The 27,788-nt window shown below is 48.9% G+C and overlaps 3 protein-coding genes across 3 annotated transcripts in view; 2 read left to right on the top strand and 1 right to left on the bottom strand.

The window, feature by feature from the left end:
* The first annotated feature begins 818 nt into the window (after positions 1-818).
* Positions 819-10,433, top strand: CERS1 (ceramide synthase 1). Its single transcript, XM_069067767.1, has 7 exons — positions 819-1,160; positions 6,788-6,947; positions 7,585-7,765; positions 8,125-8,286; positions 8,495-8,642; positions 10,020-10,168; positions 10,296-10,433. The coding sequence occupies exons 1-7, from the start codon at positions 918-920 to the stop codon at positions 10,336-10,338; spliced, it is 1,086 nt and encodes a 361-aa protein (XP_068923868.1). The 5' UTR covers positions 819-917; the 3' UTR covers positions 10,339-10,433.
* Positions 10,434-10,568: 135 nt separating this feature from the next.
* Positions 10,569-12,908, top strand: GDF1 (growth differentiation factor 1). Its single transcript, XM_069067700.1, has 2 exons — positions 10,569-11,232; positions 11,975-12,908. Exons 1-2 carry the CDS (start codon positions 10,569-10,571, stop codon positions 12,790-12,792), a joined length of 1,482 nt encoding a protein of 493 aa, XP_068923801.1. The 3' UTR covers positions 12,793-12,908.
* A 1,672-nt stretch (positions 12,909-14,580) lies between these two features.
* Positions 14,581-27,788, bottom strand: part of UPF1 (UPF1 RNA helicase and ATPase) — a 60,493-nt gene continuing 47,285 nt past the window's right edge. The window contains exons 17-24 of the mRNA XM_069067584.1: positions 27,516-27,672; positions 25,522-25,664; positions 23,729-23,903; positions 22,598-22,679; positions 20,900-21,061; positions 18,915-19,132; positions 18,423-18,545; positions 14,581-17,258 (exon numbers count right to left, since the gene is read on the bottom strand). Of these exons, the coding sequence (XP_068923685.1) occupies positions 18,426-18,545; positions 18,915-19,132; positions 20,900-21,061; positions 22,598-22,679; positions 23,729-23,903; positions 25,522-25,664; positions 27,516-27,672 (1,057 nt within the window). The 3' untranslated portion in view covers positions 14,581-17,258; positions 18,423-18,425. The remainder of the gene's footprint in view (positions 17,259-18,422; positions 18,546-18,914; positions 19,133-20,899; positions 21,062-22,597; positions 22,680-23,728; positions 23,904-25,521; positions 25,665-27,515; positions 27,673-27,788) is intronic.

Here is a 27,788-nt window from a genome sequence, read left to right as displayed (position 1 = left end):
CTCCTGAGTCTGAGCCGGCCAGATGAATGGGATGGTCTTTCAGAGCCTGGAGAACCCCGGGATGGTTGGTTCTGAGCCCAGAGCTGCCCAAGAAGACAGGAGCTCTTAGTCCTGCCACCCTCCTCACCCAGTGTCATCTCCCACCCCCTCGTAAACTCTGAGTCAGACCCCACACCCTCCTCTTCCTAGCTTGAGTCTGGCTGCAGCCTTCTTTCTTAGCTCCATACTATGCGTTTGACCGGCGGCAGGGAATGGGAGTGGTGATGGTTATCCTGTCCTTGCCTGGACCCCTGTAAAGGGGCGGGGGGGGGGGGGGGGGGGGGATCAGCTCCGAGGCTGCCCATTTCATTGTTGGACTGTTCTGGTGCCCACCCTCTCCTGTGTGTCCGACGGGAGTGAAGAAAGAGAAGGTCGCCGCTCTGAAGACATTTGGCCTCGTTTGGGTCCCGGGTTCTAGTCACCGTGTGTGAACCAGAGAGGGCGGGGGTTTCTAAGGGTAGCGGCCGTGGTGAATGTATACAGGTTGCCCCCCACCCCCCCACAACTTTGGGGAGCGTACAGGCGGGGCAGGGAGGCGGGTCCAGGGGGCGGAGCCTTCCCTCCCCTCCTCCTTCTCCTCCTCCCCCAGCTGCTCTTCCTTCTCTGTGCTGCCCACCCTGCTCTTCCTACCACCCCCCCACCCCTGCCCCAGAGGCCGGCTGGGCGCCTCCCCCTCCTCCTCCCGCGGCCTGTCCGTCTCGGGGCTGGCCACCCTCCTCCCCCCGCCCCCAGACAGCCGGCGGGGCCCCTCCCCTCCTCCTTGTCCTCCTCTCCCCTCCCTGCCGCGGTGGGTGACGTGCGCGCCTGGCAGGCGGGCAAGCGGGCAGGAGCCGGGCGAGGGTCCCCCGCGGGCCCGGCGGCGGGGGCAGCGGACAGGCATGGCGTCGGGGCCCGGGCCGGAGCCCATGCCGGAGCCCATGCCGGGCTATGCGCAGCTGCTGCAGCGGAGCTACCGGAGCCTGCTGGACGCCGCGCGGGGCTGCGCGGACTGTGGCTGGGAGCGGAGCCGCCGGAGCTGGGCCCAGCACGCGCACCTGGCCGCCGCCGAGCTGCTGCTGCTGCTGCTGGCCGGCCTCGCCTGGACCGCGCTGCGCAAAGCCGCCGCCGCCCGCCTCTTTCGGGTCAGTGGCGCCCGCCGGCCGGGCCAGCAGCGGGGAGGGAGGGCAGTAAGGTGGGGAGGGGGCGTAGGCCAGGCCCACCCGGGGGGCAAGGCCGGTGGGAGGCCGGGGAGGGCTTGTCCCAGGCAGGGGGCTTAGTAACTAGCGGGGAGCTCCGGCCGGGTGGGGAGGGGGCTGCGGGGCCTGAGGGGCGCGGCCCAGGCCGGGACGAGGAGGGGGCTGCCGTGGAGCGAGGGGCGGGGCCCAGGCCCAGGCGGGAGGGGGCTGCGGGGGGAGGAGGCTGCTGTGTGCGCAGGTGCAGGCACCCCCGGGGTGGGGGTGGACGGAGGACAGACGCGGGCGCGGGGGGTGGGGGGGGAGAAGAAGGCGACTCAGGGATTGACCAAAGAGAAGCCCTGGGCATGTGGATCCCCTTGTGCGCTCGGTGGGGGCGGGGGGTGTCACGTGACCTGGGGGGGGTTACCGCCTGGCCAGACCGGGCTATGCTCCGACTCGGAGTAGGAGCCCGGGTCTGGCCTGGGCCGGCTAGTCTGGGAAGCGCCCGAGGAAACAGGGAGAGGCTTAGGGATGGGGCCGGGCTGGAGGGCAGAGAGTGGTGCCCCCTCCCCCCCAGCCCAGCGGCGCCCTTTGAAGGTGACTGCGGGAGCCCGGGCCCGTGGCCGGCATCAGGTGCTTTCCTGAGGTCGGACCCAGGATGGAGGCCACCAACCCTCCCTTGCTTTCTATGGATCAGGAAAGGTGCAGGCTCTCTCACCTCTGTGACCTAGCTAGACCTGTCACCCATCACTCTGGTGCTGAGCTAGAGGGATCGAGACTGGGCTTCCTCTCCCCTAAGTCTGCTGGAGGGACTGGAGAAGGATGTGTGAGCTAGGCAGGCCCCTTATGGGGGCAGACTCCAGGCCCTGAACCACCCACCCCCCAGCCCCCTGGTTCTTGGCTCTTAGTCTAGAGAGATTTACACCCCTCTACCACTCCCACCCCCGCCCCCCTCCTGTCTAGGGGTTGGCAGGAACTAGCCTGGGAAACAGCATGGGGGGAGGTGCTAGGGGATCCAGTGACCCTAACAATGGGGCCATTCTCCATCAGGGAAGAAACTGTCCCTTGTGTTCCCAGGACATGGGACATAGTGTCAGCTTGCTAGGAGGACCCCCTGGGAAGGGGTCCTTGTTCTAACTCAGTAAACCCTGAGTCAGACCCCACACCCTCCTCTTCCTAGCTTGAGTCTGGCTGCAGCCTTCTTTCTTAGCTCCATACATACATATACTAAGGCTAAGAAAAGAGAATTTCAAGGCATCTAGATCACCTCCCTTCCTGAACAGGAATACCCCCTCTACTGCTACTTATGCAGATTCTACTTGGAAGCCTTCAGTGATGGGGAGCCCCCTAAGGTTGCCCCCATGTATTTGGGGGAAGCTTTGAGTGTTGGGACTGTCTCTCTTGCGCCTAACCTGTAACCTTCCTGGCTGAGTAGAACAGTCTGATCCATTTCTCTTCTGAAGAATTTGAAGGAAGCTGTTTTGTCCTGCCCCTCAGACATTCAGAGGTTCTTAACCTACAGGCTATGAACTGTTTTTTTTATTATTTTTTAAATGAACTGTTTTTAAAAAAATGTCATGAGAATTGCATGGTAATAGAATTGGTTTTTCTTTTTGATATCCTATACATCTCACTTTTTTGCATTTAAAATCATGATTCTGAGAAGGAATCTATAGGTTTCACCAGACTGAAGGTCAGAGGGAACCATGACTTACATACAAAAGGTTAAGAACCTCTGCCCTGTCTTTTCTTCTCCTGCTAAATATCCTCACTTCTTTCACCAATCCAGAGTGCCCTCATTTTTCAAAATGGTTGCCCCTTATTTGGACAGACTTCCACTTATTAATGTCCTTCCTAAAATGTGATGCTCAGAACTGGACCCTAGCCTCCAGATGGGTCCTTTGTCCAGATCGGTTATCTTGGGGCTGTTCTTGCACCCTGCCTCCTCTCCCCTTACCCCCTCCTTATGGACACGTGCTTATTAATGAAACCTAAGGTTAAATGAGCATTTTTGGCTGCTGGGTCACATCGTTGACTCATCTCAAGCTTGTAGGCATTGTGACATCTGGCAGATTCCCCCCCATGCTGGGGGCAGGGGATAAACTGTCAGACAGAGCCTGGATCTTTGAGATCCAGAGATGATGCATATCCTTGCTCTGGCCAACGCAGCTGATCCTTCCTTGACTCTTCCTGACCGACAGGTACTGACACAGGAGTTCCAGAACTTGTTGGAACAATATTTCTTTTCTCTTCATTGTCCTCAGGGCCTTCAGTGTTGTGAGGAGGAACCAGGCTCTGAATTTGGAAAGCCAGGTTTACTTGGGTTGGAAAATATCTGCCCTTCCCATGCCATCCTGACTTTCATTCAGGAAGGTCTGGGACTCTCTAGAGGTAGTCATCCCTACCTGGGGCCATGTTACTTCCTACCTGTGATGACAGACCAACTTTGTTCTCATTTTATAGATGGGGAAAGTTGAGGCCTCAAGAAAACTGCTTTGTGAGGGAATGGGAAGGACGAGACTTAGGATGAGGGTCCCAGTGTCTGGGCTCTCCCATGTGCCCGCCTCATCTACCAACCTCACATTCTCAGATAGGAGGAGCTGTAGACATCTAGGTGGCACAGTGGGTGGAGTGCCTAGCCTGGAGTCAAGAAGACATGGGTTTAAATCCAGCCTCAGATACTCTCTAGTTGTGTGACCTTGGACAGGTCTCTGCACCTGTTTGCCTCAGTTTCCTCATCTGTAAAATAGGGATAATAACAGCACCTACTTCCCAGAGTTATTGTGAGAACCAAATGGGATATTTGTAAAGCACTTAGGACAGCACCTGGCTTGTGGTAGGTAGTCTATAAATGCTGCAAAGAAGGTGGGACTGGAAGGGGTCCGACCTGTAACTGAAAGGGAGTCTCCTCTTCAACTTGCCTGACAACCTTTGGGGACTGGGTTCCCGAGGCAGCCCATTTCCCACTGGGCTAGCTGTGGTTGTTTCGGAATTCTTCCTTAGATTCCCAGTCTAAATCTGCCTTTCTTTAGCTAACCCTTCCATATAGCAGCCAGTCCAGCACTTGAACCCAGAGACCATGGCTCCTCTCCACTTGGCCATACATGCCCAGTTTTTTTCCACTTTCATTTATCACTATTTTCTATTCTCCTCAAACCACTGGCTGTCCTTAGAATAGGGTCTAACTGGCCTGTGCTTATTTAGAAAATCTGTGATCCTGTCCTCAGGGAACAGCCCCAGCTTGGCAATATCTCTCCTAAAATGTGATGGCCAGAACAGAAGATGATAGGACCTCAAACAATTAATATGGTGCCCAGAGGGGGGGGGTGGCTGGGGATGTGGGAGGGGGAGCAAATCTGTAGGCGACTAGGTCTGAAAGAGGGCAGAGTATAGTGGTTGAAGGCACAGGAGCTGGACAGGCCCCTCCTAGTGCCTTCTCCCCCCCCCCCCCCTCCCCCCCCCCCCCTGAATGGGGCAAGGGGGGTGTGGGGGAAGAGACTTGAATGAAGAGCACAGGAACTGACAGCACCTCCCTCCCTCCAGGAACCAGCCTGGGAAGGGCTCCCTCAGCCCTGTTGCCAGTGGAAACAGGAGTCCCTTTCCTGTCACCATGGCAACAGCTCACTCTGGTGCCCCTCCTACTCCCCAGGAAATGTTGGGGATGGGGTGGAGGATGGGGGCAAGGACTATTTCTGGAGCCCAAAGTATCTGCAGTCCTGGTTATAGGCAGCTCCAAAGCCTGGGGACACCTCCCTCTGGAAGGCTGGCTTTGATGCTTCCAGCCTTGGTACCCATGTGAAGAACTCACTGGATCCCCCCTCCCACCCCTGTCATTGCCCTCACCACCCAGCAGTTTCCATTCCTCCCCTCTTCACTTACCCATGTCATCTCCCTCTCACACCCCATTCCCTCCTTTTTCCTGCCCCTCATATTCTCAGTCTCCTAACTGGCTTCTCAGTCAACTCCAGAGTCTCCCTGTTACCTCCAGGACCAAACAGAGAGTCCTCTGGCTTCTAATTCTAGCTGTTGCTCCCACAAGACACTATCTCCCACCTCCATGCATTTTCTCTGGCTGTAATCCCATGGGGGCAATGCTCTCCCTCCACACCTCTGCCTCCTGCCCCCCCCCCCCCAGCTTCTTTGTGGAAGCCTCAGCTCAAACTCTGCCTTCTGCCACTAAGCCTTTCCCAGTCCCCTCTTGCCCCTCTCCCCACCCCAGGGCTCCTTCCTCCCCCTCTAAGAATGATTGCCATTTGCTGTAGGAGGAATGGAAACTCCTTGAGGGCAGGACCTGCTTCAGTTCTGCCTTTACAACCTCAGTCCCCAGCACATAGCACTTACTGAATTCATACAGAATTGGAAATAGCCCTTGGAATCTTGGGCACAGAAGAGAAAATGTGCCTCTCTTCATTTATAGATGCCAAAGGCTGGTTTTGCAAAACTGTCTTTGTTACAAGGAAAGGGGAGAAGAGAGAGACAGAAAATAGAAAAAATGAAAGTTATGTAAAATAAAAGAGACAATTCACTTACTTAAAAAATCCCATTCTCTCCTCCATGGGTCCCCTATCCCCTCATTCATCCTTGCAGTGCCCATTGTCCACTCCTCCCCATTCTTATGCCCTTTCTCCTCCCAATCCCTTCTCTTTTCTTACCTACATCCAGACAGCTGGGGTCTAAGTTTAGCTAAGTGTGGGTTGGAGCAGGGAGGGAGCGAGCAAGAAGGCTGGAGATGGTTGAGTCGAGCCTCAGCTTTGTTGCTGCCCCAGGGTCAGCTGGCTAGAGCTGGGGACAGGAATCAGGGCGGTGTAGTGAGGAAGTGTGACCAAGGCAAGTGTGCCATCCCAGCTGCTCCTGGGCCAGTGGGCACACTGCTCTTCTCTACAACCCCCTCAAACTTCAGCTCTTCGCCTCTATCTCCCACCTCCAAGCATTTTCCCTGGCTGTATCCTATGGGGGGCAATGCCCCCCCCCAGCTTTGTGGAAGCCTCAGCTCAAACTCTGCCTTTCCCAGTCCCCTCTTGCCCCTCTCTCCACCCCAGGGCTCCTTCCTACCCCTCCAAGACTGATTGCCATACTTGACCTATTCAGGTAGCCCTGTTGGCGAAGGGGTTAATTAGCAGCACTCTGTCCCTGAGGAGGCCCAGAGGACCCGATGCCAAGGAGCCAGAAGGGAACCCATGCTGTCTGTCTGGACATGAGGGCCTGTGTCCAGCAGGCCTCAGGGCCCTTTACACTCAGAGTTCAGAGCTAAGGAGACCTTAGAAATGACCTGGTCTGTCTTTCCTGTTTTTCCACATGAGGAGACCAAGACTTGGACACAGGAAGTGAGACCTACCTATAGTCCGACTAAAAAGGTCTGTGTTCTAACCTCAAAGCTGCTTTGCCACTTAATGTAGGTTTTATTATCCCCATTTTACAGATAAGGAAGCTGAGGCCTAAAGAGGGGAAGCCACTAAGCCTAGGTCCTATTAGATAATAGAATTAGGATTCATATTCTTATTATGACCTAATCCAATGTTCTTTCTACTAGCCCTGGGCAGTGCTGCTGTGGGAGTCAGTGGCATGCTTTTCAATCTTGATCTCTTCCTTCACAGCCGCTGGCCAGATGGTGCCAACTGCAACCCAGGGACGCTGCCAAGATGCCTGAGAGTGCCTGGAAATTCCTTTTCTACTCCACAGCCTGGGGTTACAGTGCTTACCTGCTGTTTGGCACTAACTACCCCTTCTTCCACGACCCACCTTCTGTCTTCTATGGTAGGGCCAGAGACAGTTTCCTCTTCCCTCTGGGAACCTAAGGTTATCACCCTCTCAGCTGCTCTGCCCCCCTCCCGGCCCCCACATCCCACCCTGACATGTACGTGGACATATAGCCCTATATGTGAGTGTATAGCAAGAGAAGAAAGGAGCCTTGATGCCCTCCTTGGGGGGAGCCCCTTGGCTAAGGAGGCAGGACAGCTTCTCTTGTAGGGGACCCCCTGCTCTGAGACACAGCAGTAACAAAAGTCTTCGAGCATATTTCACACAGGGCTGGGCTGGGGAGTTGGGTGAGAGCTAAGTCAGGGAAAGCTGCCTGCAGGAGGAGAGTCTTAATCTGGGCTTGGGAACAGGTTTTCCATCAGACTATGAAGGGAACTTCTGATCTGATCCGAGAAACTATGTAGGGGCTGTTCCCTCAGTTTACGGGCAGATGCCTGCTTGCACATCCTGGGTAGGCTGGGAAGTGGGGGCACCAGCATGCCTGGAAGTCATGAGTTGGAGCTGGGGTTCTAGCTTGTGCTCTGACCCTGACTGTCACTGTGACCTCCCTGTCCTGATGGGCAGTTTTCCTGAGACTTTGGCTGGGAAAGGCTTTGGGAAGCAGGCATCTGAGGGGTGACTGTTCCTTTGCTAGACTGGAAGCCAGGCATGGAGGTGCCCAGGGACATTGCGGTGGCCTACCTGCTGCAGGGCAGCTTCTACGGGCATTCCATCTATGCCACCCTCTACATGGATGCCTGGCGCAAGGACTCGGTGGTGATGCTCTTACATCACATTGTCACCCTTATTCTGATCGTCTTCTCCTATGCCTTCAGGTCAGTGGCACCAAGCTCTGCCCTCACAGGGGTCTCTGGGGCCCCAACATTTCTGTCCCCTGGCCAGGAGTTCAGGTTCAGCTCTGCCATTGACTGGGTGTGACCTTGGGCAGTTGGTCTCCTTAAGCTCAAGTTCCCTGGACATAAAATGGTTGGGATGGTAGAATTTGAGCAGATGGCTTCTAAAGTCCTAACTCTGATTTCTCTGTCCTAAGGGCCCTCCCAGCTCTGACACTCTGTGGCCTAGGGGCTCCCCCCAGCTCTGACACTCTGTGTCCTAGGGCCCCCCCCAGCTCTGACACTCTGTGGCCTAGGGGCCCCCTCAGCTCTGACATCCCTGACCACCCCCACCTCACCAGGTACCACAACGTGGGAATCCTCGTTCTCTTCCTCCATGATATCAATGACGTACAGCTGGAATTCACTAAGCTCAACGTCTACTTCAAGTTCCGAGGGGGGGTCTATCACCGGCTCAACGACCTCATCTCTGACGTGGGTTGTATCAGCTTCAGTGTTAGCTGGTGAGCCCGGCCCCGGGACGGGGGGATGAAGGCAGGCCTGGCCAGCCAGGTGCAGCACAGGCCTCCCCTGGGGTGCCAGGCCTTGTCTGAGTCCTCCATCCCTCACCCCATCCCCTCTTGCTCACTTAGCCCTGGGACATTGGGCTGGTTGCTTCAGCTGCCTGGGTTCCCTAATCCCCCCTCCTCTGCTGTCCGCCTTCTCCCCAAGGTTCTGGTTCCGACTCTACTGGTTCCCCCTCAAAGTGCTGTACGCCACATGTCACTGCAGCCTGCTCTCCGTCCCTGACATTCCCTTCTACTTCTTCTTCAATGCCCTGCTGCTTGCCCTCTTGCTCATGAATATCTACTGGTTTCTGGTGAGCCCTGGGGGGCTGCTTCGCTGGGGCAGGGGCCCAAGATGTGGCCCTCATAGCAGCTCTCTATAAGCTTGACAGTAGTTTTACTGTGATTTTATATATATGTGATTACATTGAAATTATATATATTCATATGTAAAATAGAAATACTATCCTATGATATGCATTCTAACTATATATCGTGTTTAGATGCTATTCTGTAAATTATATAGTGCTTGGCAAGCAGTAAATGTTAGCTCTCATTGTTATCTCTTCCAACAACCCTGGGAGGGAGGTGGGTGCTCTTAATATCCCCTTTTTACAAATGAGGAAGCAGAGGCAGACAGATGTTAAGTGACTTGCCCAGGGTCACACAGCTAAGAAATGTCCAGGGAAGGATTTGAACCGACTTCCGGCCCAGTGCTCTGTCCATTGCACCACCTGGCTGTTCCACCATTTTTCTGACAGTAATAGGATTGATGGATAACAGGCTGATGTGGTGTAGTGGGGAGAGCACTGAGCTGAAGAGGCAGAAAGACCCGAGTTCAAATCCTGTCTTTGAAGGTAGCTATCACTTAGAAACTTTCTGAGTCTCAGCTTCCTTATCTGTGAAATGGAAATAATAACAGCACCCACCCCAGAGGATGGATAGGGAGGATCCAGTGGGATAATTCCTGTAAAAGTACCTTGCAGACCTTTTAAACACTCATAAGTGTCAATCATTCTGATTATTCTCTAGTCCAGAGGAAGAAAGGGGGCACAGAGCTAATGGCAATAGCTAACATTTACATAGCACTTGCTACGGACCAGGCACTGAAATAAGCAGTTTTCAATTATTCCCTCATTTGATCTTCACAATAACCCTGGGAGGGAGGTGCTGTTATTACCCCCTTTTATTTATTTTGGGAGGGGTGAAGGCAGGACAATTGGGGTTAAGTGATTTGCCCAAGGTCACACGGCTAGTAAGTGTGAAGTGTCTGAGGCTGGTCCTCTTGAGCCATAAATAGGGTGATAACTAGTGGGGATGGTTGGGTCAGATAAGAGGATAGGTGGGGTTAAGATGGGTTGGCCTCAGAACTAGCCTGTGAGGTCCGAATGCAAGGATTGTTATTCCCATTTGACAGATGAGGAAACTGAGGCTATTAGCCAGGGTCTGAACTGTAGAATAATTGAGCCGGAAGGGGTATCAGAGGGCCCCTGCCTGAGGCTGAGCTGTAGCAGGAGTCACCTTACCTCCAGTAGTCCCAACACCTCTGCTGACAGGGAACTCTACCTATCCCTGCCCCCTGAAATCCCAGACTGACCCCGCCCCCGTAATGCGGGAGGCCCCGGGGATGCAGGAGGGATGCCGAGGTCAGTTTCATCTCTGCCCCTCTGTCTGTCTCTGCCCGTCCGCAGTACATAGTAGTGTTCGCTGCCAAGGTGCTGACCGGCCAGGTCCGGGAGGTGAGCGACGTGAGGGAGTACGATGAGACTGGTGAGGGCCCCCGGAGCCTCCCCTCTGGGAAGGAGGGCAGCCTCCCGACCCCCAAGCCCTGGAAAGAAGAGTGAGTGATGATGACCTCCTGGGACTGGGGCAGGACAGAGGAGGAAATTGGGGTTGGGGGAGGGAGGGGGGAGGGAGAAGAGGAGGAGGGAAGAGCTCTAATATCCCTTTGTCTTTGTCCCCTCCAGGAAGCCTTTGAGGAATGGGCTGGTGAAAGACAAGCGCTTCTGAGGGGCTGCAGACCCCTGGGGACCCCCCTCTTCCTCCAGTTCCCATCTAGTGCCCCCTTTCCCCATTTGGCCCCTCCCCACTCCAAACCCCAGCGCCAACTGCCCAGCCCAGTCCTCCCCATCTTGTCCCCAGGCACTTTGGGGATGTGGACTTTACTTTGGGGACTGGACCAATTGAAGGGGAGGGGAGATTCTCCCCCCATCCCCCCTTAACCCCACCTCCGGGAATTCATGAGGCAGCATCCGCTGGCGGCTTTGAGGGCAGGAAGGTCCCCTGGAGTGTGGGAGTGGGAGCAAAGAGATGGTGACCTTTTCCCGCCCCCTCCCTCCAGCCCTGGGAGCAAATCTGCCCCCCTTCCTTTTTCTGGGCACGAAAGGGTTAAGGGGAGAGGCGCTCTCACACCTCCTTGTCCAATGGTGAGCCAAGCCCCTCCTGCCTTGGCCCCGGGGTGCCGACAGCCCCTGGGGATGCCCCAGGCTATAAGGCAGCCGCAGCCGAGAGCGGGAGCTCAGACTGCTTGGACGGCGGCAGACCTCCATCCTATGGCTGTGGCGTCGAGGAAGATGTGTCTGCACCTTCTGCCCTGGCTCCTGCTCCTTCCCCTTCTCCTGCCCCTGCCCCAACCTGCTCTGACCCAGCCCCAGCCCTGGACCCTTTCACCCCAAGCCAGTGCCCTGCTCCAGACCCTGGGACTGAGTCCGCCCCCGGGGCCCCCTCCCACCCGTCCCGTCCCTTCAGTCATGTGGCGGCTCTTCCGAAGGGGCCCAGAGGCCACAGAAACCCAAGGGTCTGAGAGCGCAGGGCCAGAAATGCCCCAGGAGCCCCAGCCCCTGCCCTGCCACGTGGAGGAGCTGGGCGTCCCCGGGAACATCGTGCGGCACGTCCTCGATGGCGGTAAATTAGGGGGAATGCGGGATGTGTCCACTTGCGCCACCCTAGGCAAGGTCTGGGAGGGGAAGGACGCCCGGATCAGAGAGTTGGGATTAGGAAGGCCAGCCCCTAGCCTGGGCTTCCTCAATTCCCTCATCTATTAGAGGGAGAGGTACTCGATCTGTGCTGGGCGGGCTTCACTCCCCTTCCCTATTCAGAGCACTGAAGGCCCCCCCCCCCCCCCCCCCCCCCCCCTCCCCCCCCCCCCCCCTCCCAGGCCCGCTCTTCCAGCCCTTTCCTTTCCATCTGGGGAGCCAGGATCCCAAGGAGAGCTTGTGTTTGGGTCAGCATCTGCTGTCACTCCTTCCCAGGCAAAGATTCTCTCTTCCTTCTCTGCAAGGAAGAGAGGGAGCCAGGAAGCAATTCACCTTGTAAGTGGCCCAGGCACAGCTTGAATCCAGGGCTTTGTGACCTATTTTCATGTTCACTGCTGGGCCGCTGCCCCATACAGAAGGTTGCTTCCTTGTAACTTGAGCCTTTGAGACTATTTCTGACCTTTGGGGCCATGCATAATAATAGGCTCTTCTCAGATCCCAGGGTACAGGGCTAGTAAGTGATGGGTCAAGAAGCTAAACCCACTTCTCACAACTCCAGTAAGTTTATGGAAGGTCTCCGAATGGGGCCAGCTTCTGAGGATGGGGAGGTGGCAAGGGTGAGGGGAGCTCTGTGGAGTTGTCCCCAGCCTCACCTCAACTTTGGCCCATAGGTGCCTCTGCCCCACCAGAGCCAGCCTTGGGTTCCCTGTGCCTGGAGAAGCCCCTTTTCTTCAATCTTTCGTTCCTAAACCCTAAGGAGCAGCTGACCCTAGTCCGCCTGGAATTGAACTTTGGTGCCCCTGGAGACCTTGCCCCTGCCCAAGACTGGGAGTTGAGCCTGTCCTATGCCCAGGGCCCTCGGCTGTGGGGTCAGCCCCTGCACTGGCACCATCGAGAAGTCCTGCTGAGCCAGACAGTGCCCAGGTTGCATGATCCCCTCTACTTTGACATGCTGGCCTTGGGTGGATTGGGGAATTCCACCTTCCCCCAGAACCTGAGTCTGGTGTTGGAGCTGTTGCCTGGTAGAGACAGTGACCTGCCTCAAGGCACGTGTACCAAACTGGGGCATTCTCTAGAGGCCTCCCTGCTGGTGGTGACCCTTGACCCACAGCTATGCCAGCCCACCTCCAGGAAGCGCCGGGCAGCTTACCTGGCCCCTCTGGACAGCCCCGACCCTCCTTGTAAGGCTCGACAGCTCTACATCAACTTCCGGGAAGTGGGCTGGCACAATTGGATCATTGCCCCCCGAGGCTTCATGGCCAACTACTGCCAAGGGCACTGCTTTTTCCCCACTGCCACCAAGATCTCCAGTTTGAACCATGCCGTCATGCAGTCCCTGATGCACTCGGTGGCTCCAGCCACAACACCCCCACCCTGCTGTGTCCCAGTGAAGCTCTCACCCATCTCTGTGCTCTTCTATGACAACAGTGACAACGTGGTTCTTCGGCATTATGAGGACATGGTGGTTGACGAGTGTGGCTGCCGATGATGGGAGCCCTTCCTGCCAGAGGGGATCCCCCCCCCAGAAGGGAACCGGTGTGGGCCTTACCGCTTTGTGTATCCTTAAAACCTGACTAATAAAACTGCTGGGTTTGTTTTGGTTTGGTTTAGCCTGAAGACTTTTTGGAGAATTGAGCCTTCCAGTCCACAAAGCCAAAGGTCCTTTAGGGTTCTCAAGAGTGACCTGCCTCCAGGTGGCAGGATAGTATAGCCAGGCCTGTGGAGTGCAATACTGGCCACCTCTTTTCGTGTTCAACTCTCCCTGCTGCCCCCCTGGGTGTTCTTGTTCTCGGAAGCCCCCTGGGGAAAAGTCTTCTGAGGCCAGGTGGGAGGCCCTGGGAAACCTGAGGGCGGAGAAGAATCAATATTTGCCCCCACCCCCCCACTCCTGCAGGCTAGGCAGGGTGGGTGTTAACTTATATTTGAAGAGCTGGAATGGCCCTTATAAGTCTTCCAGTCCCCTCCCCTCACTTGTCCAAAGCCACACAAATAATCTCAAATGCCTGCCAAGCTGAGTTCCTTAGCACCTGGGCTAGACAGCAGACCAAGATTGCAGTTTCCCTGTCCCAGACTCAACTAACACCTTTATTCTACTTGGTCTTATTAGAATTATTTAATTTTCAATAGGCTTTTTTTCCTTAAGGGCAAGAGACAGCCTGCAGAGGCTAGAGAATTGGACTCAAAAGCCAGACCACCAGCATTCTGACACAATCACAACACCCTGGACCACTCAGTTATCTAGTAATACATCAAAGTTCCCAGTATACCAGTCAAGTCCTAAGACCTTGTGCTTGTTGATTCTACTGAGGGCAACAGGTTTATCCAATGTTTTAAGGCCTGTGATTAACTCAACATGGGGACAAACTTAATTGAATGGCTCAGATCTGTCTCTAGTCTGCTCTGAAAACCCGTTTTTTTAAAAAAGGGGAAAAATAATCCCCGTGGGTGATAATTTAAGGACTCAAATAGCAACTGCTCCTACCTTCAGTCAAGTCAGCTACACATTTTTAGGACAGCCCACTGGACTAGATTGATGGGGTAACATTGGGCAAGTTCTGCTTGCTCCCACAGACGCGAAGGAGAAAAAGAACCCGAGCCTCTCTTCCCCTTCTCTTTCTAATGTGCTCCCCCTTCTGGTCAGAAATGGTCTCCAACTGTTCTCAGAATGAGATAAAAGGATCTGGGCATAGATATGGCTGAGAGTGGTAAAAGATGGAAGAACGGGTCTGCGAAGTTGGGCCACAACAAAGCCCACATTTCCTGCCTCCCCTTACCATTCATCTCAGGAGGCATTCACAGGAAATCTAAGCCCAATTTTCAAAAGAACCAGATTCCTGGCAGGGAGACAAACACTTCCTTTGAACCTAGAGGGAGGGGAATCAAGCTTGGAACCTTCTGCTCAGTGCTTAGCACTGAAATGATCTTAAGAGTGCAGCTGGTTTTGCTGAGGTCCAGAGAAAGAAAATTTTGTGTAGTCACACAGGTCATCAGCATGAGAATAGAGTAAAACCTACATCTCCTGATCTCCCTGAATCCTTTCCAACAGCCTCAAATGGTCACTGCAGAAAGGCTGATTGCAGGGGTAGGAAAGAGCCCTGGGCAATTAACATGCTCAAAAACTCAGGGACTCATTTAAGGGGTGTATGCTGGGGACAAATCCCTCTGCCTGGGACAACTGTCTTACCTTCCTGTGAGCGAGCCCTAAATAGGTCAAGTGGTCCTTGGGTACTGGGAGCTTTGCTGACTACTTCCCTCTACAATGAATTCTAGCTCCAAGTATGAATGCAAGAGTGTTTTATTAATATTTTATTGATGGCAAACAGCTTAAAACAAACTGACCAAAAATCAAAATGACACCGTGCTGACACCGATGTTCATGGATTTATAAAACTCAGAGTAACTCGCTACAAAGAAAAAAAAGAAAAGAAAAAAAAGCCACAGAGCAGAGGCAAAAAGCATTCCAACCAGTGAAATAAGGAGGGGGGTGGGGGACATTACCCAATGGATTGCATTGCAGAAAGGGTTACAGTTTAAAACCTATTTCAAAACTCTATGCACTATGCAGTCTACCCAGAAGGAAGAAAAAAAATTTAAAAGCCTTTAGGCAATGTTAATAAATAAAGAGTCCATCTCACAGGAAGGAAGGTGGCCCGTGTGTACCTGTTATCTGTACATTTCAGAAGTCTAAACTCTGGAGGCTTTTTTTCTTTTTAGGTTAGAATGGCCGATTTGCTTTTTTAAAGAGTTGTATGGGGGTAAGAGGGTTCTGGGTGGACAGGGTGGGAGGGAGATGGGTTTAGTGGTGGTAGGGTTTTTTTGCCATCTGTGTAAGCTTTGGGACAAAACCAAAATGGTGCTGTTTCCTGGTGCCCTGGGTCTCAGGTCACCAGCACTGTTGTCCAGAATGGGGTTTGGGGTGGAAATCTAATGACACTTGATCACTGATCTCTGAAAGGAAATGGGAGGGGAAAAAGTCTTGGCAAACTACAGATGAAGGCAAATTTGCTTAAGTGGTCGGCTAGAAAATCTTAAGGACAGAAACCAGAGGGGGATGACTTTTATCGAAAACAAAAACAAAAACATAAAACCTAATGCAGTTTATAGCATTTTAGTATTACTGGCAGGAGGGGCCAATTTAGAAGTTCTCTAAATGATAAGTGAAATAATTTGCCCCCATCTTTCAGGCCAGAAACCCTTCATGCCCCTTGATCATAAAGCTAACTTAATTCTGGAAGGTTTAAAAAAAATTATCTACATTTAGTTAAGTCACACTCGCCGACCCTTGCCAATTAGGAGGTAGACTTCTTCCAAATTTAGAGAGTTTGACAGAACAGGAGAACAAGAAGTTGAATGTTCCCGGCACTCAGTGTTTCTAAAAAGGCTGCCAAGCCAAGTGATGGCCCCAGCAGTCCTGTTTGGAGTGGCCCTATGAGCTGGGCAGAGCTTAGAAAGACTGGCTGGGTCATTTTAAGTGTGCTCTCTGACATGTCACCTCCGAAACATGAGGATGCTGTATTGGATGTTCCCCACCTGGAGGGGTCGGTCTCCAGGGTTTCTTTCTTGGGCCTTGTTTGTGGTTGGTTTGTGTTTTTAAGGACTCCTCCAGCTACCTTTGGAAAGTAGAAAGTCACCAAAGAAGCCACCAGCTATTTAAAAGGCCACCTTCCAACAACTGCCTGTTTGCCCATAACGATTCCTTTCCTTTTTCAGCCCACTTCAGTAATGTCTTTGAGTCTTTACTTCAAAACCAATATAATCCCCAAGAGCCCCTACTTTTCCCCTTCCTCAGTAGGAGTGAACAGGGCAGGCAGCCTAGCATCTTCTCTTCCAGGGCCACCGTGGCCTGGAGCCCCATCCCCTTGTTAAGCGCACGGTTCATCTTACAGAAAGGCTAGTTTTCACAGAGTAGAGTCCAGACATAGCCTATGAAAAGCATAGAGAAAAATGTGAAAGCCTCCTCAGGCTGGACCTCATGGGGAATCAGGGCCTGGGCCCTGTTTCCCTCACTGACTGTGATCCCTTGTAGGAAGAAGAGGCTGAATGAGGAAACTTTAAAATTCTCTGAAAGTTCTCTTCAAAGTTGGTGATTCTAATTTAGATTTTTAAAAATTTTCTGGTAAGCTTCTTTTATCTCCCAGGTCCACCGCTAAGATTTCAGAGACAAACTTAAAAAAAAAAAACACAAAACAGTGCTCCTTTGAAAGAATCTCTCAAAAACAAACCAAAAATTTTTCTTTTAAATGAAAAACCCTTTCAGAACACAGGCAACATGATGACACTGAGGTTTCAGAGCCAGTGTGAACAACAAACCCTGCATCTCAGAGTGGAGCTCTGGCCATCTGCTGCTGCCCAATGTGGCGGGTTCTGCCAACTGTAAGAAGGAATCTTGTCTCTGCTGCTAAAATGTGAACAGTTTTTTCTGCTAAAACATAGTCCCCTTAAAAAAAATAACTCTGAGATGAGGGTTTGCCATCCCTCCTGCTCTGAACGGTGCTGCCCTGTTCACAAACCAGAGTATGGAATGAAGTGAGCCTTGCTGAAGGCCCTTCTCTCTTAGCTGATTGGGCTGGGGGAGCAGGGACTCAGCTGACCATTCATTCGGTCAGGGCGAGCTTCGGGGGGAGCAGTCTGGCGGGCCGGGGGATGCTGAGACAGTCCCGCCTTCCCATTTCGGTGCAGCCAGTGCTCTGCTTCTCTCTCCTCTTCGGCCATTCTCCTCGTCTCAGTGTGCTAGCAGTGGTCTCTCTTTCTCTCTCTCTTTCTCTCTTGCTCCTTCCTCTCTTGTCTCCCCATTGGTTGGTTTCTCTCTCTCTTCTCTCTCCCCTGTTGCTCTCACACAGTGATGCTTCAGTTTTAGCAGTGGAAAACAGGTATCCATTTTATTTTATTTTTTATTACCCAGAATAAGATGCTGATGGACTAAGCTCCACATAAGCTTAGCTCTTCTTTCTTGACCTAGGAGAGGGAGAAAGTGAGAAGAGTCAGAGTCAGGACAAGATTCTTTAAGATCAGATTTAGACAGCAATTTTCATCAGATCTGAAAACCCCCCAGAGAAGTAGTGGCTTCTCTATGCTCTGATTCCAGAGACCAGCCCAGTACAATCAGAAGGGCACTGGACTCTGATTCAACAGATCTCGGTTCAAGTTTTGGTCTTGACACTTCCTAGTTGTGAGATGGTATGTAAATCAATTAAATTTGGCACCTTCCAGACCCTAAAGCTGCCATGAAGGAACAGTGCTTCATAAATGGGACCCTACTAGGTAAATTCACTCAAAATTTAAGTCTGGCTTTATGAGTCACTAAAAGGGGGGGCGGCTAGGTGTCAGAGTAAATAGAGTACTGGTCCTGGAGTCAGGAGGACCTGAGTTCAAATTTGGCCTTAAACACTTGACACTAAAACTAGCCATGTGACCTTGGGCAAGTCATTTAACCCCAATTGCCCTGCCTTCCCCCCTCCAAAAACAAACAAATGAAAAACAAAGAAAGAAAAGAGTCACGGGGGGGGGGGGGGGAGAGAGGGGTGAGACCCACCTTCTAATTATGGGTATAAAGTAATACGGATGATTCATTTTAACAAGCTCTAATTTGGTACTCAAAACGAAAATATGGGGGGGATCCTCGTTTTGAAATTTTCCTTATCTGCAGTTTTCCCTCCCTAAAGGCATTTATACCAATAAAAAGACCCAGAATGATAACTTCATGAGCAAATTCAGTTAACAGTAACTTCAAGTTTGTTAAAAGGCACTGGCTAACAGTAAGTACTAAAAGCAGCTTATGTGTATATGGCCTCGGTGGGTGTTGTGAGGAAAGCATAAGTATTTTCCTCATTGGCTTCTTTCTGTGAGGCATGTACCTGACTCCTAGCACCCTGCCCCTGGAGCCTACTAGGGGATACTGTCTCAAGAACAGAGACTTAAGGAGGAAGAGGCTGAGGACGAGACGTGGCTGGAGCCCTAGCCCTAACTAGCTTGGTGACTTTGTTAAAGTTGGCTCAGGCCTGACTACCATGAGAAGATTCCCATGAGACAACAGAGCAAATTCAAAGCCAAAAAGCACACAGCTCCTTCAAGCACCCAGAAGAACCCACACCGCTTCCTCCCCACTGGCGCCCGCCTTACACTCTAATACTGTGACAGCCCTGTCACTCCACCGTGTTGGTATGCCCGTTCTCCTTGGTATGTAGAGTCTTGTGACAGAGCCACATCAATCTGCGATTTAAACTCATCACCAAGGTAACTGTCCTGAGAAAGAGAAATGATGGTAGGTTTTAAAAATCTAGCATTACGACCACATTTGGCAATCTGGAGACCCCTCCACCTCACAAAGAATAGGCTCCTTCCTTCCCATCTTGATTAAACTTTCTCAACACTCCCTTCAATTTCTCTCTTGGATGGCTAAAATCCAATTTTTAGAGATGAACTAGGTTCTAATAACCCCAGGGTGAAAGGATCTTCAGGGAAGGTCACAGCCAGAAAGAATAACCACCTGTAACCTGGTTCCCTCCTTTCTGCTTCTAGAACCTACCACCTATCACCCTCACTCCCTTGGATAAAGGACAAGTTGAACAAAGCTACTTTTAGTCATCTAAGTTGAGTGGGATTCTCACTTACCTGGGATAATTCTGGTTGGGAGAGCCCTGGCTGGCTCATCTGTGATGGCTGACTCATGGAAATATAACCCTGAGTCAAGGGACCCTGGGAGAAGGGCTGAGATACCACGTCTTGACTGGCCTGACTATTTGGAAGATTCGACTGGCTAGTTCCAGGAATCCCAAAGCGATTTTTTTGGCGTCCCCCACGACCAGTCTTCCCTTTTGGTGTCCCACGGCCTAGAAAGAAATCATCCCATTTTTATTTTAATCATTAATACTCTCATTATTTGAAAATGATTTATTAGAATTTGGGGCTAGGAGGAACCTTTGAGGCCATAGTCAAAATGTTCATTTTACAAAGGAGAAAACCAAAACCCAGAGAAGGGAAGGGACAGCCCAGGGTCATAAAAGCTTAACTGGCACAGTCAGGCAGGATTCAAACCAAGTCCTGACTCTAAAATCCAATGTAGGATATATACAAGTGAACTAAGTCAACCTCTGAGGGGCAATCTCTAGTCCTCCTAATCTATATCTTGCCCATGGACCCAGATGGCTCTGGAAGAGAAATGTGAAGCTGGTGACTCAGCATAGCCCTCCCTCCCTCACTTAAATCTAATTCACTTTCAAGTCACACCATCATCTTCCTGATGTCATGGTCTTCTAAAACAAATGACATGGGCGGCTAGGTGGCACAGTGAATAGAGCAACGGCCCTGGTGTCAGGAGAACTTGGGTTTGGATCTGGCCTCAGACACAACACAGAAACTAGCTGTGTGACCTTGGGCAAGTCACTTAACCCCGGAGTCAGGAGGACCTGAGTTCAAATCAGGCCTCCAACACTTAACACTTACTAGCCACGTGACCTCGTGTAAGTCACTTAACCTCAACTGCCCTCCAAAAAAGTTTTTTAGATCAGCATAGTATACTTTTTTATATATTTTTTATTTCCTCTTTTACTTTTTAGTTTACATCATTCATTTCCACAAGATTTTGAGTTACAAATTTTCTCCCCATTTTCCCCCTACCCACCACCCCAAAATAGCAATCCCACTGAATATCCACTCCTCCAATCTGCTCTCACCCATATCTTCCCCCATCCCTCCTCCGACTTTCCAGTAGGGCACGGTGGATCTCTCTCTATCTATGCCCCAGTGCCTGTATATCTTATTTCCCAGTTACATGTAAAATAATAGTAATGATAGTGTATATACACACACACAAGTTTTAAAATCAAATATTTAAATATATATATAAAATCTTTGAATTTCAGATTCTTTCCCTTCCTCCCGTCACCCACCCTTACTGGGAAGATAAGCAATTCAATATAAGTTGTACATGTGCAGCTAAGCCAAACATTTCCATAGTGGATATATTGTGAAAGACTTGACTATATTTTCCCCCCATCCTATCCCACCCCTACTTGTTCTATTCTCTACTTTGATCCTGTCCCTTTTCAAAAGTGGGTGCTTCCAAAAAAAAAAAAAAGTTTCTTATTAGCCATGTGACTTTGGGCAAGTCACTTAACCCCAATTGCCCTCCTATATATATATATATATATGGGGCGGCTAGGTGGTGCAGTGAATTGAGCACCGGCCCTGGAGTCAAGAGGACCTGAGTTCAAATCCGTCGTCCTCAGACACTTAACACAAAAACTAGCCATGTGACCTTGGGCAAATCACTTAACCCCAATTGCCTTCCAAAAAGCAAAACAAACAAACAAAAAAAACCTATTTGGGTTAGCTTTTGGGGCAGGCCCAAGTGAATTGAGCCCTGGAGTCAGGAAGACTTTAGTTCAAATCTGGCCTCAGACACTTGACAAACTTACTAGTTGTGTGACTTTGGGCAAGTTACTTAACCTCAATTGCCCTCCAAAAAGAAAAAAAAAAAAGAACAAAAGACAACAATAATAAGTCAAACCTCCACTCCTCCTGCCAGACTGTGGCCAGGCAAGAGTGGCAAGGACCTACATAGGATTATTTCCAAGGAGATCTTAAGTGAGAAATACCTGCAGCTGGTCCATTGGCTTGGCCAAAATAGCCTGGTGGCGGCATCGGTGGCATCACAAGGTTGAAAGGAATAGGAATGTTCATAGCAGTGACATGACTGGGTCCAGTGCTAATCATCCCAATCTGATCATGAGTTTGAAAATACATGTTCGATGGACGTCCTAGAAAGTTAACACCTGAGTTAGGTTGTTTACCTACATAAAAATACAGCTGACACACAGTAGATAATGCTGCTGGATAAAAAGTGCAGTTGGCAAGCCTGAGGCTTTTATTCATGGCAACAGACAATCTTCACATCCCAGGAGAATAAACTTCAAGAAAGTTTTCCAGGGAGTGAAACAAAGCTCTAGGCCAACAGAACAAAATAGAGGGTACACAGACTAAATGAGCTGAAAAGTAAAGAACTGTTTGGAAAGCTTCTTTTAAGTAACTAAACAGGCACAGAGTAGGAATTTGAAAGTGACAAGACTGATTTAAAGAGAAAACATTCCAGTCACCTCTAACTGGCACTGTATCAAGATTGAGAGGGGCTTCCTTCATTTTATAGATGGGAAGACTGAGGTCCAGGAGTAATTTTTTGCAACTGCATATTACGTCCAATAAGCCTTTGCTAAAAACATTTCTTGAACTCTTCCTCCTTCAGAATTGCTATTTTTTAAGACAATCTAACAAGTCACACAAGAAAATCAGCCTTGGGGCAGCTAGGTGGCGCACTGGCCCTGGGTCAGGAGGACTTGGGTTCAGATTTGGCCTCAGACACTTAACACAAAAAAATAGCCATGTGACCTTGGGCAAGTCACCTAACTCCAATTGCCCCCCCCCCAAAGAAACAAACAAAAAAAGAAAGAAAATCAGCCTCATTACTTTATAATCCTATCTAGTTCTTCACTAGAAAAATATATATCCACCAGGCTCAAATCCAAATGATTTCAGAATGTTTCCAAAAGTCAAATCTATTCTCTGAGGATGACAGTTTGTCACCATTAAATATATTTAAAACAATGAAACTCTCTTCCACCAATGGAAAAAATGACTGGGAAGGCAGATTTTGCCTTGATTTCAATGAAGTGTTTCCTAACATTAGGAGTGACCTAATAATGGCTTAAGCTGCACTTAATGAGATAGTTACATTCTAATCACTAGGGGATATTCAAACTAAGGTGGGATGACCACCTGACTTGCTGGAATGTTTTAGAATGGATTCAGGCAGGTGTTGGACTAAATGACTCTCGAGGCACCAATTCAAAAGTCTGATTCCCTTCTCCTTTCCACAAAAGTCAAAGAAAACAGGACTAGAGAGAGTGAGTGGAGACTCATAAGGAGTCACCAGATGGAGCCATCTAGTTAACCTTGTAGAGAAGAGAGGGTCCAAAACACAAGCAACAGTAACAATCAGTGGGTAGAGAAAAGAAGGGAAACAAAAGGAAACTGAGGCATAAACAGGTAAAAATATCCAATAGTATCAAATACAAGAAAGTTCCAAGAGAAAAGAAAGGGACAAAAGCCCCCTAAATTTGACAATAAAAAGGTAATCTGAGACCTCTAAGAGAAGACACAGACAGCGGATGAGGATGAAAAGCTTGAACAGAGAAAAATGGAGGCAGTAGGAAGATCACATCCTAGAGAAGCTGGCTATAAAAGGAAGGAGAACAATAAGAGAGCACCAGGGAAAGCAGGGCTATGACTGTTCTCCTTACCTTGACTGCTCCGATCATAGACAGATCCTGGGATAATAGCTTCACGTGCATCATACATGGCAGTAGTCATAAATCGGGCTCCCTAGAAATAGAATAGTGGGGGGAAGGGGAAAAGAATGTTGCACATTATGTAGTAATATTTAGTATTAATATAGGAATTATAAGGTTTGCTAAGCACTTTATAAATGTTATCTCATTTGATCTCTACCTCAACCTCAGGAGGGTGGTGCCATCATTATTCCCATTTTACAGTTGAAGAAACTAGGGCAGACTAGCAGTTATGTGACTTACTCAAAACGACAGAGCTGTTGAGGTCTTCTTGACTCCAACCCAGCACTCTCCTTTGCCACTGAGCCTCCTCTAGGTGTTACATGCTTAGGTTGGGGCTACTAGGTGTTAAGAATTTATGCTAGCCAGGTTAGTTAAGTAACTGAAGGCATAACATGAAAAGAAAAAAAATCTTTTTTGTTATCAATTAGAATTTGATCTTGTGGAATGGACCTTCCTAGTGTCTCTCTTCTCTTCCAGTTGGGCTGAAAATACAATTATAAAATGGGCCTTTAAGTCCTGGACAAGGTTTTCTAGTATTAAATTCTACATGAATTACATTCTTCAGAAACTGCTTTGAAACCTTCTTAAGGTCAAAAGGAGGTGACAGACTCATATAAAAGATTACCAAGTGCCACAAATGACTTCAGCAGTGTAATAAATAAGAAAAGTCCCCAATTCCACAGAACACTTAGGGGAATGCTTTAGAGTCGCCCCTGGCCCCCGACATTTATGACCAAAATAAAGAAGAGGAAAGCTGAAAGACTTAACTGAGTTTGGGAAGAAAGATACAGCTGCATGGGGTGCAGATAGTGGGGGCCTACAAGAACAAGCAAACGCTGTAGTTTTCCTTCAAAACTACTTCTACCACTGCTCTCCCTGCTTTTTGTAAGTCTTGCCTGTTCAAGAAGGTGCCTGAATATTCTTTAGTTTCAGAGAGTTTCTAATATTATACTTTCTAAATGATCAGTAAAGACTGATTTGACACTGAGCATTGTAGGACATATGTCACTGGCACTGCTAACTCTGCTTCCTTCTTTGGTCCATCCTCATTTTATTCAAATCAAATATGGAACTGCTTACAGGGTTGATAGTATTGACGAGTTTTCGAGGCTTGCTGAATTGCATAAGGCTCTCCCGGAGGTTGTTTAGGGGTCCTTCTACCAGTACTTTCTGTTCCTTGTAGTAGTTCAACAGATGGTTCCAAAGAGGTTGCTTGGAGAGAGCTTTGGGGTTGCCAACAATAATTACCCCATACCTAAAAAACATAGTAAAAAAAAAAATCTATCATCTAGGGTAGAAAATGGGGACATGAAAAGCTTTTTAAAAACCACATGCACTATTATCAATACATAAATACCCACAAGACAGAGTTAGAATACACAGATTAAAATTCAAACCAACAGGGGAGTAATTTTACAGAATTTCAGAGTTGGAAGGAACCATCTCTCTAGTCAGCCCAAACACAAAAACATCTCCTCTATAACACATTCAAAGTCATCCTGACTTTGGTTAGAGTCCTTAAATGAGGGATTCAATCTACCATCTCCATTATACCCATGGGTAGATCTGGTAGGAAAATGTTGCTTTCTATCAAGGCTTAGTTGATAAGCCTTCCATCACCTGCCTCTACAAGTCCCCTTTCCTTCCATGCTCTACACTCTGCAAGTGCCCCCCGAGACAAGTCTAAGGAGTCATGGCTCTCTACCTCCCAACAACTTCAGACCACCCCCAGTCCTGCTGTTTCAGATCTTTAGTACTTCTGCGCCTTCCCCCCCCCCCCCCCCATCACCCTAATGATGCTCTTCTGGAGGCTTTATGGGTTAGGTAGGCCAGAACCCAGAATACTCTACACAGACTCTGGGCAAGACAGTGATATTTCTCCACATACTGAGTTCTATCACTCAGATGCTCAGAACAACAAGGAAACTCAGTAAACCTAGTCCCATTCCCTACGTTTCACAGACAAGACCTAGAGAGGTCTTGTGATTTGCTCAGGCACAGCAGGAACTCCAGCTCAGATTTTCTATTTTTCCAATATGTCCTGACAGAACTTCCCAACCAAACTAATCTATCATATTCTAGTCCAACCTCTTATTCTGCTGGTTCATCCCAAGGTCAGAGTCCTTAAGAAGTAGCTTATTTTCCCAATGGAACAGACTGTAAACCCAGAAGCCTAGAGGAATCAACAAATGCAAAAGGAACTGGTTTCACTGCCACAACAAACAGCATCTTCTTGAGGGAGTGTCCAGTTTTGACCTCATGGACCTTTCACAAAAATGTGACAAGTGCCAGGGCTCACAGTGTCATTTACTGCATCACAGGGACTCCAGGGAGCTACATACCAGTCTCTCAATTGAGTCAGAGAAGCTTGGGGCTTTAGGCACCCTACTGTTTCAGGGATGAGAGTGCTAGGTTTCTGAAAAAAGCTTTTACTTTAATAACTGAAGCAGTAAATGGGATTGTTACTAGATAGCCAATTTAAAAGGTTAGACAGGATGCTTGTTTATGTGCACATGGTTTTATCTAATGCCAATAAAAAGTACTTTTGCAGTAAGAGCTAGTTAAAAACTGAGAAACAGATAATGACCACAATAAACTAATAATCGTGGTATTTCCTAGAAAGCAATAATGCAATTGGGAGGGGACTGGGGGTGGTGATACTGTGAGCTCTGACTAAATAAATTCAACTAGGGGCCTATACTCTGGGAATTCCTGACATGACAACAAGACAAGAAAGATGTTTTCCTAACTGAATATATGGAACTGCCACCCAGAATTCAAGTGTTCTAAACTTCTCACTGCAACCATGATTTTCCATAAGTACAGCCCACATCATATAAAATAGATGTACATAGCTGAAATCTTTTCTGTACCTTGCTCTGGTAAGAGCCACATTAAGACGCCTGGGATCATTTAAAAATCCAATTCCTTGGTGCTCATTGGCTCTTACACAGGAAAGGATGATGAAGTCCTTTTCTCTTCCCTGGAATGCATCGACACTAGCTATTTCCACTTCCTGAAATGAGAGAACCACTCATATAATCATCAGCAGGTTGAGCTTTGCCTAAAAGCACGACTTTTCCTTTCAATAATTAAAAAAATTACTGTAAACATGGAAATATTCTGTCAATCTTTATCAATTAAAGCTCCTATAATGTACTAAACGGATAGAATATTGTCTTGTTTATACGACACTTGACAAGATAATAATCTGACATTGCCTATATACCTATAAACCCTTCATTAAAAGGCAGCTGAGGACAAGGATCAGGTCTTATTAATTATAATACAGATAACATTTCTACCTACAGTTCATAAAACAGGAAATTAAGCAATGATTTCTATTTTCCAGACTTACTTAACCACTTTTAATAAATCAATTACCATGTAAAGCACTGTGCTAAGAAGCATCAAGATAGTTAATTAAGACATGGTCCCTGGTCTTAAGGCCAGAGAACTGGACCTGATGATTTCCCTCATGCTTTTCAAGACAGTCCAGTATCTGTTACAGCCAGAACCGTGTATGCCCAGCAAACAGGAGTGTGCTAACCTCGTACAGTCATTCTGCATCAGAGCATCTCTCTTGCACCCTAAGTCCTCATTTGCAACAGTTGCTGCTTACAACAGGAACAAGGAAAACCCTCAAAGGTTCCTCACTTGGTGAGCCATCAATCTCTGGGGACAGGCAGTCAGAACTCAACCACATCTTCTAAAAGAAAGGCAACTACTCTTGCTGCTATCCCACGCTGCCGACTATGGACTCTGGTCCAAAGTTGGTTTATACTACTCAGGTCCCCTTTGCTATTTCCTTCTGGGTCCAACTTTTCAAACTGTGACCCACTCTGACCTCTTGCCACCTGGCCTCGATTAGTCTTTCCCTGGGTATGCACAACCTCAAGGTTCTATCTAGGTTATAGGACTCTTCCAGTCTGGCTTAACTCTATCCCTGCTACTTGAGCCCTTGACGTAACAAACCTCAATCTCTTTAGAAGACTGGACACAGAGACCCTTAGGGACCACACAGGTCTGGACCCGGGGGCCTCATAAGCCATCTGGTTCCAACTCCCTTATTTTACACAAGGAAACAGAGGTCCAGGGAAGTTTGGTAACTTGTCCACTGTTAGTAATAAGCATCAGAAGTGGGACTGGAACCCAGGTTCAGAACAGTGACTCCAAACTGAGTCTATTCTTTTATGACTCACCCAAGTTCACAGAGGAAGTGAGCTCTGTTCTGTTCTGGCACTCATGGTCCAAAAACCTTTCACCATAGTTCCCTTGATTCGGTGCTGGATATACTACAGTCTTACCCTATCTTGACTTTTCTCTAGTGATCATATTTTTTTATTTTGTTTTCACTTCAGATTTCTAATTTGCCCTTCACTGAATTTACTTGACCTATTTTACAATGTCACTGTAATTAGAAAGATTACAGAGATGCAGTCCAATATCCTGGAAACCTTTCTTAAGTGCCTACTATGTATAAACCACTTTGGCTTGGCCTAGCCTGTGTATGTCAAGATCGAAACTGAAAACAACTCTTTGCTCTTAAAAGAACTTAAAAACTACTGATAAGGAGCAGCTAGGTGGCACAGTGAATAAAGCACCAACCCTAGAGTTAGGAGTACTTGAGCTCAAATCCAGCCTCAGACACTTAATACTTCCTAGCTGTGTGACCTTGGGCAAGTTACTTACCCCCAATTGCCCTGACCTCTCCCTCAAAAACACCAAAAAGCATAACAAAACAAAAAAAAAAAAACAAACCCCCAAACCAAAACTACTGGTAGATACAAATGCACATTAAAAAAAGCAAAATATATGGCAGGATGGGATTGGGACACTATAAAAATACTAAATTTCAATTTGATACCTGGTAGAGTTTTGTATGCAGGGAGCCACTAAACTGCATGTATTGTACCAGATAAGATCGTTGACCCTCATAAGGTGTAATAATACCAATTTGATCTGGCTTGGCACCAGCTTTTAGGAGCTTTGTAGTTATCTTTTCCACATTTGCTGCTTCCGTTCTAAAAAACCAAACAATTATTTATTAGATTTTGCTGATTTTTACTCAATAGGCACTACATACAACATTTACACACACACACACACACACACACACACACACACACACACACACACA

The sequence above is a fragment of the Petaurus breviceps genome, unplaced genomic scaffold, assembly GCF_028583685.1.
Source record: "Petaurus breviceps papuanus isolate PSGF00001 unplaced genomic scaffold, PetGlider_PUasm1.0 108, whole genome shotgun sequence".
In the NCBI taxonomy this organism is placed as follows: Eukaryota; Metazoa; Chordata; class Mammalia; order Diprotodontia; family Petauridae; genus Petaurus; species Petaurus breviceps.
Note: the sequence above shows the minus strand (reverse complement) of the source record. Positions and strands in the feature narration are given on the sequence as shown.

Excerpts from the sequence above, each read along its gene's own strand:
- CERS1 (XM_069067767.1), top strand. The coding sequence starts at position 918 with ATGGCGTCGGGGCCCGGGCCGGAGCCCATGCCGGAGCCCATGCCGGGC. Across the intron at positions 1,161-6,787 it reads CCGCCGCCCGCCTCTTTCGG|CCGCTGGCCAGATGGTGCCA; the intron begins GTCAGTGGCGCC and ends CTTCCTTCACAG. Across the intron at positions 10,169-10,295 it reads CCCAAGCCCTGGAAAGAAGA|GAAGCCTTTGAGGAATGGGC; the intron begins GTGAGTGATGAT and ends TGTCCCCTCCAG.
- GDF1 (XM_069067700.1), top strand. The coding sequence starts at position 10,569 with ATGAGGCAGCATCCGCTGGCGGCTTTGAGGGCAGGAAGGTCCCCTGGA. Across the intron at positions 11,233-11,974 it reads GCGGCACGTCCTCGATGGCG|GTGCCTCTGCCCCACCAGAG; the intron begins GTAAATTAGGGG and ends TTTGGCCCATAG.